Here is a 20,371-nt window from a genome sequence, read left to right as displayed (position 1 = left end):
TATTGAATTACCCAGTAAATGTCCCCAGAGATCCAGCCTCTAAGGTTGAGAATTCTGGAGATTCGCTGCCCTCTGCAAGAAGTTGTTTCTAATCACTTCAACTTCGAATGATCTCATCCTAATCTTGTAACTGTGTCCCCTCATTGAGATTCTCTCAGGAGTGGTAATACCTTGATACCCACTCTGTCAGGTCCCCCTCAGCACCTTGCATGTTTCAATAAAATCAAGTCAAGGAATATCCATCTAATATCTTTGACTATTTGTAATATCAATGCTCTCCCGCAAATCTCTACCGTAGCACAAACAGCATCAGGGTAGATGAACAAAAGCTTGGTCAAGTAGTAGAGCACAATAGCTCAGTGATTAGCACTGTCTGTAAGATTGGGCCTCAATTCCCACTGGTGTCTCTATGTTCTCCCCGTGACCACGTGGGTTTCCTCCAGGTGCTCCAGTTTCCTCCCAGTCTCACATTCCAAAGACGTACAATTAAGGTGAGTGAGCTGTTAAAAAGCATGGCAACATGCGCGGTCTGCCCAGCACAATCCTTGCCGATTTAATTTGACACAGAAGTGCATCTCACTGTATGTTTTGATGTACACATGACAAATAAAGTCATTTATCTTTATAAAGTAGCAAGTTTTAAGGGACATCTTAATAGAGGAAAGGTGTGTTGGGGCAAGGAAAGGAGAGATATTTTCAGCTTAGGGTTAAACTGCAAGGAGAGGAAAACCTGAGTCCATGAACCAGTAAACATCGGAGGTTCGGAGGTGGCGGAGATCTGTAACTTTAAACTCCTGGGTATCACTATCTCAGAGGACCTGTCCTGGACCAATTGGATAAGTGTTATTGGGTAGAAAGCAAAGTTCTTGACAAAGTTCTGTAGATGTGTGGTGGGAAGTGTGCTGACAGCCTGGTATGGGAACACCAATGCCTTTGAGCAGAAAGTCCCTACAAAAGGTAGTGTATTCGGCCCAGTACATCATAGGTAAAATCCTCCCAGCCATTGAGCACATCTACATGAAACGTTGCCATAGAAAAGCAACATCCATCATCAAAGATCCTCACTACCCAGGCAATGCTCTTTTCTCACTACTGCCATCAGGAAGAAGGTACAGGTGCCTCAGGACTCAACACGAGGTTCAAGAACAGTTACTACCTCTCAACCATCAGGCACTTGAACAAAAGGGGATAGCAACACTCTCTTAGTGACTCCATTGTATTGTTATTTCATGCTCATTATTTAATGCTATTTATCTATATCTGTATTTGCACAGTTTGTTTACAGTTAACTGTTCCTGATGTTTGCAGCTACTGTTATATAGATTAGCTAAGTATGCCTGCAGAAAAAGAATCTCAGGGTTGTATGTGGTGACATGTATGTACTCTGATAATAAATTTTACTTTGAACTTTAATATTATATTTTATTGAGGCACATTGGCCCATCGAGTCTATGCCAGCTCATCGGGCATTTTCATTTCATCAGGGCTTTCCCCTGTAACCTATTCTTCTCATATTCCAATCAAAATCTACCACCCTCACTACAGACCACAATGAACCATTAACCTACCAACCTGCTCATTTTTAGGATGTGGATGGAAACCAACTCGTTCACTGGGAGAATGTGGAAACTCCACTTACGGATAGTATCAGAGGTCAGGAATGAAAATGGGTCACTAAAGGCAACGGCTGTACAGACTTGTGTAGCATCTCCTAGAACGTAGGGCTGATTTGATCAAAGTTTACAAGACAAAGGGAAGCAAATAGAACAAAAGGAGAGAAACCATTTCTACTCTAAGGTGTCCCAAAAGAGGGGGTTCAGTCCAAAGCGGCAGCATAACGCTTCACAGCGCAAGTAATCGGTGTTCAATTCCTGCTGCTGTCTGTAAGGAGTTTGTACATTCTCCCAGTGACTGCATGGGTTTTCTCTCGGTGCTCTGGTTTCCTCCCAAGTTCCAAATACAAAGGTTAGTAAATCTATGGGCATGCTATGCACCAAAAGCACTACGACACTTACAGACTGCCCCCCGCACATCCTCTGACTGTATAGGTCATTGATGCAAAGAATGCATTTTACATAAGTTCCAATGCCTTGATGTACTGCAGATGTGACAAATAAAGCTGATCTTTATAAGAGTTAGAGCCAAACCTTTCAGCAATGAGGTTAGGAATCACTTCTACAAACAGGAAAGATAATACAGATTTGGAATTCCCCTTCGCAGAAGGCAGCTGATGCTGCTTTAATCTAATGTAAATAGATTCACATTAACCAAAGATATTAAAGTAACTGACCAGACACAATCCTACTGAAACGTGTAACGGGTCCAAGGAGTTTAATGCCCTCTTCCAATTCTAGATTTCTCAGCTTCCCCCATGAGCACATCGAAATAGTCATGGATTTCAAAATTGACTATGCTCAAAGATCTTGGATAGGTAAAAAGTAGCGAAGCTGAAGAGGGAGGGTGGTAGTTTGCATCGAAAAAGAATCAATACGAGCCTGTACAGAAACAGGCCACTCAAACTCAATCAAGTTAGTGAGACACGACTTACCCCACACGAGCCGTGCCGCTTCTCCCTAATTAGGCCACAGTTTTCCAAATGCTCATCAATCCTATCATAAGAATTCCCTCCAGTAACTTCCCTACCACTGATGGGACTTACCAGTCTATAGTTTTGAGAATTATTCTTGAATAATACAACATCAGCTGATTGCCGTTCATTTGGGACCTCGTTTGTGGCTGGAGAGGACACTGAGATATTGGTCAAGGCCCCAGCAATCTCTCCTCTCGCCCCTCACAATAACCTGGGGTATATCCCATCAGGCCCTGTGGATTTATCCACCTTAATACTCTTTAAGAGATCCAACACTACCTCCTCCCTTACCTCACAATGCTTTAGCATATCAACATACTTGGACTGATCTTCCTATCCTCCACGTATTTCTCCTTCATAAATACTGATGTAAAGTACTCACTGAGGACCTCAGCCACATCCTCCACATCCAAGCAAATGCTAACCACCCCCCACCCTTATCCATGAGAGGTCCTACCCTCTCCCTAATTATCCTCTTCTTTTTGATTTATGCATAGAAAGCATTGGGATTCTCATTAATCCTATTTTCCATGGCCCCTCCTGACTTTCCAAATTCCCTTCTTGAGTTCTTTTCTGGCTTTGTTATAATCCTCAAGGCCTCTGTTTGATACCAGCTTCCTAAGCTTCACAGACTTTTCCTATTTCTTCTTGACTAAATTCATCATCTCTCTCAACTTGTGAAGTTCTCTGACCTTGCCATCCTTCTGACTGTGCCGTACTCTGTACAGTTGGTCTTTAAACACCCTCCACAAGTCAGATGTGGACTTGCCCAAAAACAGCTGTTCCCAATTAACTCTCCCTACTTCCTACCAAAAGCTCTTGTAATTTGCCCTGTTGCAATTTAACAGCCCCTTGTAAAGTACTGGAGTGTAAAGTCCACAACAAACCGTCTCCAACTCTCTCCCTGATCTCCCGCTCTGCAGACTTTCTCAATGTCTATGTTGCTTCTTATTTTTTTTTTATTGCACATTTCCCCCAACCCCACATATGACAAAAATCTCCTCAATACCTCAGGACTGCTTTGTTTTTGAGCTGGGGGAATTTGATAATGGTGCTTTTGAAAAGGATGGGGAAATTTCTTCAAGTAAGAAACCATGTAAACCATCAGCATGAGAGTGAGGATGTGGTCAAGAGTTTAGAGGAAAACAGGAGTTAAGTGCACAAGATCTCCTGGATAAAGAAATTGGGAAGAAAAATTGCTTCAGAGGGCATATTCAAATTTACATCAAAACAAAGGGAAATGTGTCATTTATATTAACAAACAACAACCCAAGAATATGTTGGGGCCAGCTCACGTATTGCTACACAGTCCAGTGCAAACAGAGCAAGCCCACAATGTGTACAATGTTCACAGACATTGAAGCTGGGTAGGTCAAGATACATTAACTAGTGAAAGTGTATTTTTAATAGCTGTAAATCCACTTTTATTACCATTAATGGAAGGGGTGAGGGCTCTTAAAAGCAGTGTTCAAATAATGGAAGCTGCTGTCATTGTTTAAGATGAAGATGCAGACGGTTTTGTCAGAAGGAAGTTGCAAGCAAACGGACGGCAGATGGGGCATCTGCATCTGCTGAGGGAAAGGCAGCAATGAGCAAGAAAAATCAGACCTACAAAACTCCAACCACCCACAGTGTCCCTTTACAAACAACTGGCTGTGCACAATAGAACAGTCCTGACAGGAAATTACAATGCAGTATGCAGAACACAGATTAGGGAAGTAATTAGAAATACAATTTAACTTAAAAAGTGTTCCCAATCAGATGGGTTGCACAGTAGGGTGTGGTGTATCTTTCCATGCTCTTTTTCCTTGAGATTTATTTTCACAAACAATTTTACCCCTTTAGTTAAAAAGTCCCTGGGAGTACTCAAGGCTTTAATTCACCACACTGGGCATTGCAATGCACTAAACTTAAAGGGAGCTTTCCTACATCAAATGACAAAGTATTTATTTTCTATTAAAAATTCAAAAGCCAATATAGTTAATGGTGTCCATAACACGATCAGATTATCAAGACAATGCACCAGCCTTTGGTAGAATGAGGTGAAAAGCGTTTGAAAATGAAAGTCTCAGATTAACATCTGGAAGGCATCTGAGGGAGCAGTGGAAGCAGAGACCCTTATAATATTTAACTAATATCTCGATGAGCACTTGAATCGCCAAGTTATGGACCAAATGCTGGTGGATGGGATGAGTACAGGCGGGTACTTAATAATCATCATGAAAAGGTGAGTCAAAGGGCCTGTTTTTGTGTTGTATGGCTATGGCTCTAAAAGGTAAATGATTCATTTATGTTCTCAAAGGAAAATAGCCTGCCACTCTTACTGAGACTGACCCTTGCCACTCAAAGCTAACAGGAAAATGCTTCAGTCTCAGCTGTGTTTGAACTTCCACCTCTATTATCCAAGTTGAAGGGCAATAAATGAGATCAAAAAATGCTAACGTTGCTAGGAATGCTAGCATTTCATTATTGAGTCAAAATGAGATCTCCCTAAACCAATGTTGGTGCATAAAGGCCAGATATCATGAACAGGTTTTCCTGCAAATGGACACCAGCATCACCTGGGCCAACATCAGCATGCAGGCATTTAAATTAAGAACTTATCGTCAGAAAGTAGTTTGAGAAGTTGTTAAAAAAGTAGCATGGCTTGCCAAATAACAGACATAACTTTATTCAACCATGCAGATGTGGACACAATTTTGGTCGAACGGGTCCACAATATTCATTTACTCAGTAGGCTGACGACATTCAGTTTTTGATATGGTGAAGTTCTATCCAAATAACATGAATCCTCATCTCCCTATCTTCAGCTGAAAGTTTACTAATAGATCAGCCCTTGGACACTGATAATCCAACCCACAAGGCCAAGGCAACACAGCCCCATTTGCTTTTATATTTGAACTCAGTTTATGGAGTTTTGGAGGAATCTCTTTCTTCACTCTAAGCTAAAGGTCTCAGCACCTTGCTGAGAAACCATGAGGCTCTGGGAACCCTTGACACCAGACTCAAACAGCGATTCCCCGCAAAGGAGAGGAACATCACACAGATCGCAGCATGCTGCTGCTCATTCCAGCACAAACTGGGTGTGCAGACATCCAACAATTTATCCATTTATTGGCATGCGACGATTTGAGCAAACCTCCAATTTAGTCCTAGCCTAATCACAGTACAATTTACAGTAACTTATTGGAATGTGGGAGGAAACCCAAGTGGCCAAGGGGAAAACATACAAACTCCTTAGAGGCAGCAGCAGGAATTGAACCCAGGTCACTGGTACTGTAAAGCGTTGTGCTAACCACTATGCTACTGCACTGCCCAATAGTCACTATGGATAAAAATCCTATGTAATGTCTTGAAGGAGAAGCCTTCACCTTGTGAAATTACTTTAAGGGCACCTGACCAATACCACTGGGTTGCACTAAAGCAGCACTGGTTGACCTTGTTAAATTCATACAGCATTAAAACATACAGTACAGAGTACTTCTACTCAGTAAGGGAATCAAGGGCTGGGAGGAAAAGACAGGAAAGAGAAACTTGAGGTATGTCAGATCAGCCATCAACTCGTTGTCTGGTGGAACAGATTCCTTTTCCTTCTCGTGGAACACATTGGCAGCTTTTTATAAAAATATATTTGTGTTCCAATCCATGAAATCCTTTCAAACAATAATCACATTAATGCGAACCTGGTGTTTCATCTGGATAGACCTACTGATGAGCGGAAAGTATAGTATATGAATAAAATAACTGAAAAGTTGATCATAAAAATGAGTAAGTCTACAGATGCTGGAAACCCAAACACACAAAGTGCCGGAGGAACTCAGCAAGTCAGGCAGCATCTATAGAATTGAAAAGATAGCCAGCGTTTTGGGTCGAGGCCCTTCTTCAGGACCAAGGAGGAAAGGGAAAGATGGGAGGTAGAGAAGGAGACAAGCCAAAATGTGATGGGTGGTGAGTGGTAAGGGTAAAGTTAATGTTCTTTTTCCTGCAGGTTTCATCGTGGCCTTTACAGATGTTAGGTTTTTCATTCATTGGAGATTTATTTAACTGAACCTTTAGAGAATTTATACAGATTTCTCTAGATCCCTAACCCAGGCCTCTGCTTTAAGTGTTCAGTAATAATATGTTACACACTCGCAAAAAGTAGAAGACAACAGCATCACAATGCAACTGTACAGCACCTTAAGGTATGTAACCATTGACTGGTACATGTACACACCAAGCAAAACTAGTGTTTTTCCCCCTAAGATTTCACAAATGCATGGATGGGGAAGAACAAAAGGTGTGAATTCTTGCCTATATTCTGTGGTGCTGGGGGTGGGGGAAAAAGAAAGGACAAGGAAAAAGGACTGGTCTTCGCTGCATTTTGTGTAGGTTCTCCGCACTGTGGACCAGTAAGCAAGGAAACCATGAATCTGAATCCAGGATGTTTATCTAAACACAATAAAAAGCAGTGTTTGAACATGTGATTACATGAATAAGCAATAATCAGACGCCTACCTTCACATCCACCTGCATTGTCTTTTTGTCCAATGGAACATGAACTATACTCATGCCAAAGTAGTGGGCAGCCTTGTCGAAAGCAGCATGAGCACTTACTGGAGCGACGCTAGGTTTTGAGAAAAATAAAGACATGATTCAGTACCAGTCCAGGCCATTTTACATTACAATGAGCAGAGGCCACTGCATACTAATGTGACTGATACCACAAATGGTCATTTACAGTACTTTAGGATGCCCATGTGCAGGAAGATGCAAAGTTTTAGCAAATGCACTCAGCAATTCATCTAATGCTGGCTCACTGCTACGTGCAAACAAATCAAACATCCTCAACAGGGCGGGATCGACTGACATGCAGCAAAGCTTCTCCGTTCACCGACGCCTGGGTCAGCCAAAGGCCACAGTATGTTCTTCGATCAAAAGCCAAACCAATGCAGTCTAGGTTATCTTGTCCCCTTTCAATGGACTCACATAGCTTACTTCTTTAGTTACACAAAGTGCCATTGTGGATCAGAGCAGTTTACAGATCAAAGCAGAGATGCAGACATTTGGCTAAATGGATCTGTGCAGCCGTTTAACATCCCCACAAACCTTTTCCCCACTCCTAATTCATCCCTCATTAGCTGTATCTTTTGTTCCTTTCTCTGCTTCACCTCAAAATGTATCCAGTATACTAAGCTCAACATTTTAACCTTTCTGAGCAAAAAAATCTTTTTCTGATTATGATTAACAATCTCACACAATGGCCTTTTCATTGTGGACAACCCCGAGCATTCAGAAAGCCAACACATTAATAGTACAGGAAAAGTGGAGCTATTTAGTACTTATGTCACATAATGTGCTTTGGGATAAACTTAAAACACGTTATTACATATTCAAAGTTGTAATGTTATGGAGTAGGGCCCAGCAGGGAGGGAAGGAGAGAGTTGGAGACTATCTTTAATGTCGCTTCATCTTTTCTTTTAAAGAAACAGCACAGCAATTAAGATTGGGGAAGAAGTAGATGCTTCCAGAGAGAACAAATATTCACAACCAAATTTTACTAAAATATCTTCATAGGACCTATGCTTACTGCTCAGTAAATAATCCTGTGGAATACATGAGGGGGCAGCAAGAGCCACAGTTTGACCACTGAAAGACTACATCTCCGGCAGTGCTGCTGTCCCAAGCATTGTACTGAACCATCAGGCTCCTGAACCAGCAGGGGTAACTTCACTTGCCCTATCACTGAACTGCTCCCACACCTATGGTCTCACTTTCAAGGACTCTTCATCTCATGTTCTTGATATTTATTGCTTATTAATTTACTTTTTTTTTCTTTCTGTTTGTATTTGCCCACTGGTTGCCTGCCCTGTTGGTGTGGCTTTTCATTGATTCTATTGCAGTTACTGGATTTTTTTTTTGAATATGCCCATAAGAAAAAGAATCCCAGGGTTGCAGGTGGTGCTGTAAATGTACTTTGATAATAAACTCACTTTGAACTCTAGACTTGCCCCATTCATTGGGGCAAGACTTTTTACTAGAACCTGACTCTGAAACAAGAATGTTGTCGAACAAGTCACAGCTGATACTGCTATTTTCAATCATGCCATCCAGAAATCCCAAACCGTTACTGAACGAGCTACTTTTCCCCCCCAAATACCCTCATTGTTCTCACAGCAGCCAATTTGCGGACAGCAAAACCCCACCTAAACGTCATTTCCAGATAAACAAACAGATGACAATCACGGTCAAAGAAACACTTATAAAATTCAACTCACATAAAACATGACCAAATAATCTCAAGCACTCACCTGCAGAGCCTCCCTCTCAGTGCAGCCCTGCTCAGTGGGGGTTAATTAAGTGTCCACTCAGTAACCCTGTCACACCCGCACGGTATACAATGCCTGGCTTGCTTCCTCAGCACCACATTTCTGAGTAAATCATTGCACGAGAATCACTTTCATGCAATGCCACAACGTGTTCAATAACCCTTGGCAATGCAAGTTTTGTTTAGAAGCTCTTCTTCCACACTTCCAGAGGCCCACGAAGACGATGGAGGAAAGAAAAGATTTCCTTTCATTCAAGTAGCAATCTGGCGCAGACTTGAAAGCACTGAGACGTGCTCTAGGCTGCTCTCGTTGGCCCAAGGTGACTTGTGCAGCACTGAGGGAAATCAGTGCAACAGACAAGCCCACTGAAACCTCACATCAACCTTTAAATCAGAAGCCAAATCTCAGCAAAAATACAAAGCAGCCGACTTGCACATAAACACACTTCAAAAAGTTCCACTGATTATAAATTCTGACAAGGTCAATGGAAGAGGTTATGAGCAATAAAAACCTCATATAGAAGCTACTTGGGATCAAGTTAAAACGAGTGTCAATCACAGCAATCTGCACCTGACCCTAAGTTCTTAGAAGCTGTAAAAAAAAACCACAAAATAAATGACCACAGATGCTGGAGATTTGAAATAAGAGCAAAATGATGGAGTCACTCAAAACAATTCAGGCAGCAGATCTAAGCTTGGAACGTTAACTCCTCTTTCTGTCTCTTTAGTCCATGCTTGACCAGTTCCAGTTGCTTATCTGCAGTTTTACAATATGGAAAGAAAAAGACTTTGTTACAAGAATGGACAAACACTATAGAGGTCAGGACAGAACCCATCTCCTGACACTGTGAGACAGCAGCTCTGCTGGTTGTGTCACATATTCTTCCCACATCCAAACTCATCCGGAATTGTTCACCAAGAATCCCAAATCACACCAGACGCTACTTACAATGGCACCAGATGAGCAATGTTTCCATTTGAACCTTCTATTCTTGGCTTTCAAATCCCTGCCCCCCTGTCACTCTGTCTCTCTTGACAAACACCTTCATATAACCCTGAAAGATCTCCACATTCCCCTATTCCGTCCTCTTGATCCCCTGATATTTCAGTTACCAAGGCCCATAGTTCCAGAATTGGCCCGCATGCAGTTCCACCTCCTGACCTCTTCTTACTTTAAACTATTTTAAGAGGTGGTTCAAAAAGGTGGCATCCATCATTAAGGACCCCAGTTACCTACATAATGTCTTGTTCTCATTGTTACCATCAGGAAAGGGGTACAGAAGAGGGAAGACACACTTTCAACGATTCTGGAACAGCTATATATAGTTCCTTAAGGTTGTTACAGCGGGGGGTGGTAGTGGAGATAAGCTCCCGCTACCTATTAAATGCTCCCAATGGCATGCGGCTCAAATAGCCTCTGACAATCAATTCCAGTTCTGGCTTTCATGTATGGCTTGGCTACTAAGCCCAGCAGAACAGTTTCTACTGACAGGAGAAGGGGAAAACGCGGGTTATTGGCGACTTAAAATTAGTCGTTTCAGGCAGATGGGGCTTGTCAGCCATGGTTGGCAGATCATTGAGAAGGAAAACTCCGATCTCAAACCTCCTCTGCCTTGCAGCTATACCCACTCATTGGGAAGGCTTTGGGAGTAGACCCAGATGGAAAAATCGGGAGCTTGAGTCCCTAAGGCAGTCCTACATTGAGTTCAACACAGACTGGCAACTCGTGCGACCCTACTGGTGCCAAAACGAATCAGTCTCTGCTGTTCCTTTGCATCCATCTGATGCATGGAGAGGAGGAGGCTGCTGCATGGGCGACAGCTCGCTCTCCATATTCTACTGTCCTGGTTTGTGTATCTAGACAGATAGGATGCAACATTCACAATCGAACTTATCTGACAGTGGGGGGGGTGAGAGTAAAACTGCTCTTTGTGGCATTTTGTTGATTTTTCTTGGACTTCACTCCTCTGAAACATGAATGAACATAAAAGCAGTCTGGAACTGTTATAAATGCAATGTAAATTGCATTCATTTGTTAATACATTAACCAAGTTTCCTGTTGAAAGTCAAAATTAAATGATAGTTATTACTCAAAATACAGAGCACGTGCTCTGTGCACATGATATGCATTTCCAACATGCACTTTTGACACACTGGGTAACAGGCAGAATGTGGTATCAAATAACTGCTTGCAACAGTACATTATGTGCATCAGTGAGCAAAAAGAATTCCCCTTCTCTTAACCAATAAGCCATCTGCTTAGCACAACTACATTCTTCAGGACTGACAGATCATGTTATGAATCTTTTGCACATAAGCCCTTTGCACCATCCCAATGGCAAGAACTAAGGTGATCATTTATTTAGACCCCACAGGTGTCAACTGAATTTAAACCACCTATATTGGGATTCAAACAATACATGTCCACTCAACTAATCCTGTTTTTCAAATTAGAATCGCAGTTATTTTTCATTAAAGATATGGCAAGTAACTTTTTCCCCCCACAGTGCATAATAGAGTGACACACAGGAAGCCATTTTTGTGTCACCTCAGGCTGTCCAGTTAATCCCATTCTCTTGCCCTTACCCCCCCCTCCAATTTCCAAACAATTCATTCTTTTCACATATTTGTCCATGATCCTCATGACTATTCTTAGTAAAGCCACTTCCATCAGTTCTCAGACTGTGCATTCCAGACCTTGACCTCTCTGTTGATGTAGACACAAGTCAAATTTTATGTCATACATAGTGAATCACAAAAAGCCTTTACACACACAACTTGCACCAAGAAGCTGAGAGCAAATGAGAACATACGGGTGGGAAACTCCTACAAGCCAGATCAGATTTCTACTGCCTTACATGAAGGCAATCCCCCCCCCCCACTTCGCAATTTTTCTGTAAACCAGACAGCTCACTTATAATACTTCCACAGAATAACATGCCTACTTTAGCATCCACTGATTACATCTCACCTCCCCACTCTTTCCCACCCACACGATTCCTTGAATCTTTTTCTGACGCTTGTAAAGGTCCATCCTACGCGAGTGTATTCAACAAGCAAGCACCCACAAGCCTTTAGATTTGACTTAATCTGTAAATATTTGCAATGCACAGAATAAATTGTTTAATTTGATCCTGAGTGGTGAATTCTTACTCTAGGATAATTCCCCACCCCTCCCTCCCACTCCTGAATCTCCACCAAGCAAAAAAAACTTCTCAATAGTTATGAAGTACTACTGCAGAGCAGGCCCCTTAGGTCAGTCTGTGCCAAAATATTATTCTGCTTAGTTCAATAATTCTTCACCTGGACCATATCCTTCCCATCCATGTACTTAACCAAGCATGCCTTAAAGTCTGAAATCAAACCCTTCTGCTGGAATTCCATTTCACATTCTCACCACCCTCTGAGTAAAGTTCCCTCTCATGTTCTCCTTTAATATTTCACCTTTTACCCTTAAGCAATGACCTCGAGCTTTAGTCTCACCCAACCTCAATGCAAGAAGCCTGCTTGCATTTACCCTGTCTATATCCCTCAATTTTGTACACCTCTATCCTTTCTGCCCTCATTCTCCTAAACTTCAGGGAATAAAATCCTAATCTATTCAATCTTTCCCTGCAACTCAAGTCCCAGCAACATACTTCTACTCAACTGATCTCCCACAGAATCGAATTTTTTTTTACATATAAGTGACCACCTCCCACTCTTGTATAATCTGTGTCCAAAGACCAACATGCTGGTCACAGAAACAAATCTAAAAAATCAACACCCTCTGACACCTCCATGGGGGTGGGGGGGGGGGGAGGGTGTTTGCTAATATGGTATGCAAAACTCCAGCTGCCTTTTAGAATATGGTCTCAAAGCTCCGCCCAACTACAGCAAGGCTACGCCCCTTACAATAAATACCAATGTGCTTGCATATTCCGAATTGTTGCCCGCACCCAAATGCGGTTCTACATTTTATGAACCAGTACACCAACTCTGATTGTCAAGTAATCCAATGTTTTTTTTCAAGAGTAATGAGAGTAACTGATAAAAGGTACACCATGACTGGGGTTAAGAATCATTAAAAGACAAAGCCAGCTGAGGTAGGTTTACTCCCAAAGTTGAAGATGACAGTACAGAACAGGACAGTGTGAGTACTGTACTGTCATAGAAACAGGCAGAAATTCGACCGTCTAAGATTGGCATGTATCATTAACACACTGATTAAAGAGAAAAATAGTTAATACCTCCCTAGTTTCTTGATCCATCTCTCAAAAATAGAAAGAAAAGTTGAGTCAGTAAGGAACTGTGCCTGTAGGATCTTGCTGTGTACAAAGGGCAGAAGTATTTCCTATATTTCAAAAGGATTTCAAAAGCTGCAGGCTATTTTAAGACACAGGGTTTGTGAAAGACACTAAATAAATATTTGTTTTTCCTCAAAGATTAATTCCCTACTGGTTCAGTGCAGCAAGAGCAAGTATGACAGCACTGTAACAGGCCTCCTGGCTCCAGTTATCTATACAAGTGTTAGTTCTCCACATAAACTTCACTCTCATCCCCTCTACATCATTCAGGAACTATTCATCTGTTTCTTCTTCACTCCTGTGCCTCCCCATCTCTCCTTAAATACATCTCTGCTGCCTTCTTATACTCTTATTGCCCTGAGGAAATAAACTCCTCCTGAGTGTCTATATGATCAAGTGGTAGCCATTTTACAATGAGGATCCCTACACCTAGTCTTACTAATGATTTCTCTTCTCATCCACACCAATAAATTCCTTCACCATCTTAACAATCTGTCACATTACACCTCAGTCCCTGTCAGAGAAGACCAGCCTCAGCCTATTTTAGCAGGGATTGGTTTGGTTGAAAACCATAATGATACAACACCACATAACTCCAACAACCCAGGTTTGCTCTAAACCATCAATGCAGTCAGAGAGTTTTCCCAGGCACTCCATTTTCCTCACATATCTCAAAGTTGTGGTCGGCAGGCCAATCAGTTGGGAATTCAGAATAGGTTACAGAAAAATCTGTGAGGGATCAGAGTCAGCATTGACTCAATGGGCCAAAATCAGAAGTTATTCCTTGCTGACATTAAGGCTCAGCTTTACAGCTTCAAAGTCAAACTTCAGGAAAGAAAGACTACCTCTACACTCTCCCTCACTACAAGCAGCAGAAAGCAGAAGTACTTAACAAAGCAACATTTCACAAAGCAGCAGCTACAATTGCACAGTTAAATGTGACAGCAAGGTCAAATAGTTTTTGCCAATGAGCAGACCACAGAATGGAAAGGGATATTTTATCAAACTCTGAGTTCCAATGAAATCCTACAGGATACAGGCCCACTCCATGGCCACTTAATTAGATACACTTGCTCTTCAATGAAAATACATAATCAGCCAGTCATGTGGCAGCTACTGAATGCAGAAATGCATGCAAATGTGGTCAAGAAATTCTGTTGTTGTTAAAATCAAACATCAGAGTGGGGAAGAGTATAACTTTGACCATGGAATGATTGTTGGTGCCAGACATGGTGGTTTGAGATCTCAGAAACTGCTGATCTCCTGGTACTTTCACGCACAACAGTCTCTAGAGTTTACAGAGAATGGTGCACAAAACAATAAATATCCAGTGAGCAGCAGTTCTGAGGGCAAAAATGCTTTGTTAATGAGAGAGGTCAGAGGAGAATGGCCAGACTGGCCAAGCTGACAGGAAGATGACAGTAACTGAATAACCACACGTTACAACAGTGGTGTGCAGAAGAGCATCTTTCAAACCACAACACGTCAAACCTTGAAGTGGATGGGCCACAGCACCAGAAGAGCACAGACATACACTCAGAGGCCACTTTATTAGATACCTATCAACATGGCCATTGAGTGCAAGTTGATGGCATTTACTGAACACATTTCAGAACCAAAAAGCTGGATGTGTCATGCACAAACCACCATCACAACTTAAAGCAATACTTACTGGATTGAATTTGACTAGATAATGAATATCTAGTCAACACATCCATCAACTGTTGTCAGCTTGGACCGTTACTCTTGCTTAAATAAGATAGACATCAAATTTGAATGTGATGAAGTTCAAGGGCAAAAGCAAACTGAATAGTAAATTGGCTAAGTAATATGAAACAGTAGCAAAAATGGTGCTTCTTCTGACACGATGGAATGGACAGTTGCATCAATGACTTGCACTGTGTTCCCCAATTTGCAGATAACCAATGGCTGACACATTTGTGAAGAGAAGGCTAATAAAGGTGTTACAAACGGGCCAGTGGAAGGGGTAGATAATACACCAGAAAAAGCAAAGTGCACAGTTCTCAAAGTAGTACAGCAACAGAAAGATATTGGGGATCATCTACCAAAATAATTCAAGTGGTTAGACACTTTAATTACATGGAGCAACTGTGACTTCTCCTTGGAAGAGAGGCAGTTTTGTTGGAAAATGATTATGGTTGCTGAAATCATGATGGTTTGAATTTATGCCCACTGGCAGAAGGGTCAAGAGCCAGGAAACATTAAATGAAGGCAATTGGCAAGATGACCAAAAGCGAAATTAGGGTCTGGAATACACTAAATGGGGTAGTAGTAAAGGCAGATTCAAATAGTGCAGTTCAAATGAAGCTGGATACATACCCTAACAGGAAACAATCTGGGGTAGCAAGAAGAGAGGGCAAGAGAATGGGCTCTTAAGTGAAAGTGGTTTGGGCACAACAGGCCCAAACAACTTCTTTCTGTGACTATCAACCAGGAGCTAGACAAGCAGGCAAAATAAATTAACAACCTGTATAGCATGCTTCATGCTGAAAAATATTGTGAACACTTCACAGCAGTGTTAACAAGTAAAACTGACACACAATTATATATGTTATTAGTGCAAATGGATAAATGTTTGATCAAAGTAGGTTTCAAGAAGCTACTTCAGAAAGGTCAAGAGGGAGACACAGCAGTTTAGGAGATTGCAGAGTTTAAATCTGGCAGCCGATTGAGGAGTGATGGAATCTGGAACAACTTGCGCAGCATAGCACGAGTGCATTACAAGAAGGCAAAGGAGAGACCATGCAGCAAAATTCCACGTATTGCTGATTGAAAAGACATGAGACAAAGTAGAAAGAGGGAGAGAGATAAGTCATGACTTATATACATAGCCTGATATACATACAATCTATGCGTGCAAGCTAAATTTTAGTATATACAGTCACACTCAACATTTACATGTACATTGTGTTTTACAGGATTGCTATTATATTTAGGTTTTTTTAAATGCTGCATCAGAAATAGGGTAACTATCATCTTGTTCTACTCCACACTCATGTACTGAAGAATGACAATAAACAACCTTGAATCAAGAAAACTCAAAATAATGTGGGCTAAATCAAATATTATGAAGTCCACATTATGAAATATTAAATAATTCCTTATCACTTTCATGAAATGAAAGGGCCATTCTTTTGCTTTTTTTAAAAATTGATTTTGTACACATCAACAGTCACTTACATTTCAGGATACTTCACCCCTCGTTCCAGTCCAAGGTCTCTGTAGGCTTTGCAGGCCATGAGAATGCTTTCAGTCCCACCAGATGTTACCTAAAAACACAAGGGCAGATCAAAGTCTTAATATTGTTATCATCACAACCCATGGCCAGTATGTTACAGAAGCACTTACCTCTCTAAGAAACTAGTGAAAACAAACCTTTTACAAACCAAACCGAGCTAAGTCAAACAATAACTACTGCCTGGAATCAAAAAATGGTTCAGCCAAGGAAGGCACTAAGCCTGCCAGTCCATGGTGGCTCTCAAGAAAAAGAATGCTCTTAATCCAGACTTAAAAATTTGTAAGGAATGGTAACAATAATCCACTGGACTTGAAATAAAGTGATGTGGGTAAAGAACTATACAAATTCTGCCCCCACCCCCCAATGGTGGCTGGATAAGTATCCAGTATTAGTAATGGTGAACATGAATCCATCTCCTCAGTAAATCCAGCTCAGAAGCATCCTTTAAAGCTATTACTGACCTTATCTGTTCTGTCAATGAGTCGCAAAGTCACAAAATGCTTGATTCTCATCTGGCCCCTCAAACTGAGCAGGCTGGATCAAACTGCGACAGACAGTTTTAATTGTCAGCTCACCACCTGGCCAATCAAGGGTGGAGAATAACTGTGGCCCTTGCCAACACGTGAAAGAGAACTTTCATTACTCATCTAAGTGAAAGCAAGGACGCATTTAGGTTTAGTGCTACTCAGGAACAAGGCAGCACTCACCTCAGTCAGAGTATGGGGAATGGGACTCGAGCACGAGGGCAATGTTCCTCTGAAGTACTGAGGGGGTGCTGCACAGTCTGAGGATGAGAAGCCGGCTTGCGGCCTACCAACCCTCTGAAGAGGCACAATCGAGCCAATGGTAAATATCTGAAGCAGAATTTGAAAGTTATCCCAGGTATCCTGGAGAAAATTTAGCCTTCAATCAATATTGTAATTCAAATCATCTAGTAAGCACGCACCTCCAGTTCTGAGTACTTTTTGTGTGCAAACTGTTGTCACTTTTCCAAGGACAGTGACTATATTTATAGGCCAGAAAGCTAACAGACTTTTGCACTCAAGTTCTGAGAAGTTCTTGAACCTGCAACAAGCAGTCTTCTTTCTATTTCACAGAACCACTGAGTCTACCACAAGATGTATTCAGAAACAGCTAGTGCTGAAAAAGGTGGAGAACTGACTGAGGAAGAACAGTTTCATCTTGCAAATACTGAGCGTACTCAACCTCCAGCTCAAAATAGATGGTGCATTACAAACATCATCAGCTGAGTCTGCAGAATTTTGTCTACTGTGGCTAAACATGGGAGCATTCCATTTGCTTTAACATCCCTTAAGGTGGTGAGGGAACTTCTTACATATACCAACTCCTCCTTTACTCTCAGGATGAGATCAAAGCAGGCCTTTTAAGTACAGAAATAACCCACAGGCATGCAGGATTATTCCACCATTAGAAAGACAATACATCATACATTTCAATCAATTTCCAAAGTTTAGTCTTTGTTGGTGAAATATTTTTCCCCACAACTCTCTCTGCCATTTGTGTACAATGGGAATTTGTGTCTCCTATAATTAAATCTTGTACTTAAGCTTCTGTTTTTGACTTGCAAGACACTCTCTGTTCAGTTTTGCGATCTTTGTAATCTATCTGAACTGTGCCAACATGAAAGTGCACAACAGACTACTCTCCTGTTGTCAGGATCTCAGATAGCGATGAGGCAGTATGCAGGAGTGAGAGAGATCAGCTGGTTGAGTGGTGTGCAAAAAGACGGATTCAGGACTCCCATCACCCAGGACATGCACCCTTCTCATTGTTACCATCAGGGAGGAGGTACAGGAGCCTGAAGACAAGCATTCAACATTTTAGGAGCAGTGTCTTCCCCTCTGCCATCAGATTTCTGAACAGACAATGAACTAACCCATAATCAGCACCTCACTATTTTTCCTCTCTTTTTACACTACATTTATTTTTAATATACATTTCTTATTGTAAATTTATAGATTTTTATCCACTGTACTGCTGCCATAAAACAACAAATTTCACAACATATGCCAGTGATATTAAACGCGATTCTGACTCTTTAGACTCTGCTAAATTTCAGAAACAGACATCAATTGCGAGGCCAGTTGTTCTGATTAAATGTAATGATCTGAAACACCAACTGTTTCGTTCTCTGCTGGCACTGCCTAGCACAAGTACATCCAGTATTGATTACCCATCCTTAAGCAGCCTTGAGAGAGCGATGAGGCATCCCTTCTGAATATGTGTTGCAGTTTCATATAAATCAGAAGCTTTTTAAGCTACTTTATAGAGCAATTATAAGCCAACTGGAATGGTGTTTGCCTAGAGACTCAGGCACAAAAAGTGAATTTTGTGGATTTTGTAGTGTGAACCAATATTAGGGAGCCAATTGGATTTTAAACAAGAATCTGAGAGCTTCTTTGCTACTTTAAATATAAGATTCTGATTCCATGTGTGTGAATTGTTATTTTCAATTACAGTAATATAGCCAACCTGAACATCAAAACTCTCATCGAAATTATAAATGGGAAATAAAAAGCACAAGGGCCTGTACTCACTGGAGTTTAGAAGAATGAGGGGAAATGTCATTGATACTTGTTGAATATTGAAAGGCCTAGATAGCGAGGACGTGGAGAGGATGGTTTCTATAGTGGGGGTCTCTAGGACCAGAGGGCACATCCTCAAAATACAAGGACGTCTCTTTAGATCAGAGATGAACAAGAATTTTTTTAGCCAGAGCACAGTAAGTCTATGGAATTCATTGTCATATACTGCTGTGGAGACCAAGTCACTGGGTATGTTTTAAGCAGGGGTTGATAGATTCTTGATTAGTAAGGGTATCAAAAGTTACAGTGAGGAGGCAGGAGAATGGAGTTAAGAGAGATGATGAAATGATGGGGCAGTCTTAATGGGCCAAATGGCCTAATTCTGCTCCTATGTCTCATTGTCTAAAATTATTGATTTTTATAGCAGAGTGGGACAGCAAGTAACTACTGTCAGGTTATCAGAACAATTCAACTGCTTTACTGGCATCCTTCGCTGAAATCATCCACATCTAACTGACCACAGTTGCCACACCAGCTGGAACCTTTAAACTTATTACAATGTCTAAAAGTGCTTCAAGGAAGCACTCCCAAACAAATACCAAGACCAAGCCACAGAGAACATATCAGGGCAGTCAGTCAAAACACTGTTCAGGTGATGGATTCTCAGCAACTGTTGCAGAAGGAAAGGAGAAAGGTTGGGATTGAGAATTCCACAACTTGGGATCTTGACATGTGAGGGCAAAGACACAAATGATTGACCTTTTTCCAAGGATAAAGGACAGCTGAAAATTGAGGTGTGTTTGGTTGATGCAAGGGACAAAACTACAGAGGGATTTCAAAGGTAAAACTTGTGTGACCTCCCAATTTACACTGTTGTAGTCTGAAAGGATGCCTACTTTCACAAGTTGTACTCACTCACATACAGACATTGTAATTCATTCTCTAGGTTGTACTAACAATATGCAGATAAAATCTTAGCACTTGAAGTTTTCGAATGGAACTCTGTCTGTGCTTACACGCAACATGAGAACATAACACCCTTGCACCCACATCAGTGCTTTGAAGACACCTACTACTGGAATTTAGTGCCTGCATTGTCTTACAAGTCAACTCCAAAGGCATCACTTGGAATAGATTAAGCATGGCAGCTATTCCCGACAATTTAATTATTACAACAATGAAGTCTTGTTCTGCAAACACTGAGGAGACTGATTATGAACACAAATTTCATTTGTATACTGCCTTCTCAGCATTTATCTACTGAATAATTCAACAAGATATTCCAACCCAAACAGGGTAGAATAAAATTCCACAAGCCACTTAAGGGGTACAAGGAATGATACCAAAATAGTTTGGTGAAAGAGGAGAGCTTTAAGGACCATC

General features: G+C 41.3%; 1 protein-coding gene across 2 annotated transcripts in view; it reads right to left on the bottom strand.

Moving 5' to 3' along the window:
- The window catches only part of sgpl1 (sphingosine-1-phosphate lyase 1), a 91,580-nt gene that overhangs the window by 25,106 nt on the left and 46,103 nt on the right, over window positions 1-20,371 (bottom strand). For both annotated transcript variants that reach the window (XM_059946441.1, XM_059946440.1), the window contains exons 7-8: window positions 16,385-16,473; window positions 7,088-7,196 (exon numbers count right to left, since the gene is read on the bottom strand). In XM_059946441.1, coding sequence (XP_059802424.1) covers window positions 7,088-7,196; window positions 16,385-16,473 — 198 coding nt within the window. The remainder of the gene's footprint in view (window positions 1-7,087; window positions 7,197-16,384; window positions 16,474-20,371) is intronic.

The sequence above is a fragment of the Hypanus sabinus genome, chromosome 21 (genome assembly GCF_030144855.1).
Source record: "Hypanus sabinus isolate sHypSab1 chromosome 21, sHypSab1.hap1, whole genome shotgun sequence".
Taxonomy (NCBI): Eukaryota; Metazoa; Chordata; class Chondrichthyes; order Myliobatiformes; family Dasyatidae; genus Hypanus; species Hypanus sabinus.
The sequence above is the reverse complement of the archived record's forward strand: the minus strand, read 5'-3'. Positions and strand labels throughout refer to the sequence as shown.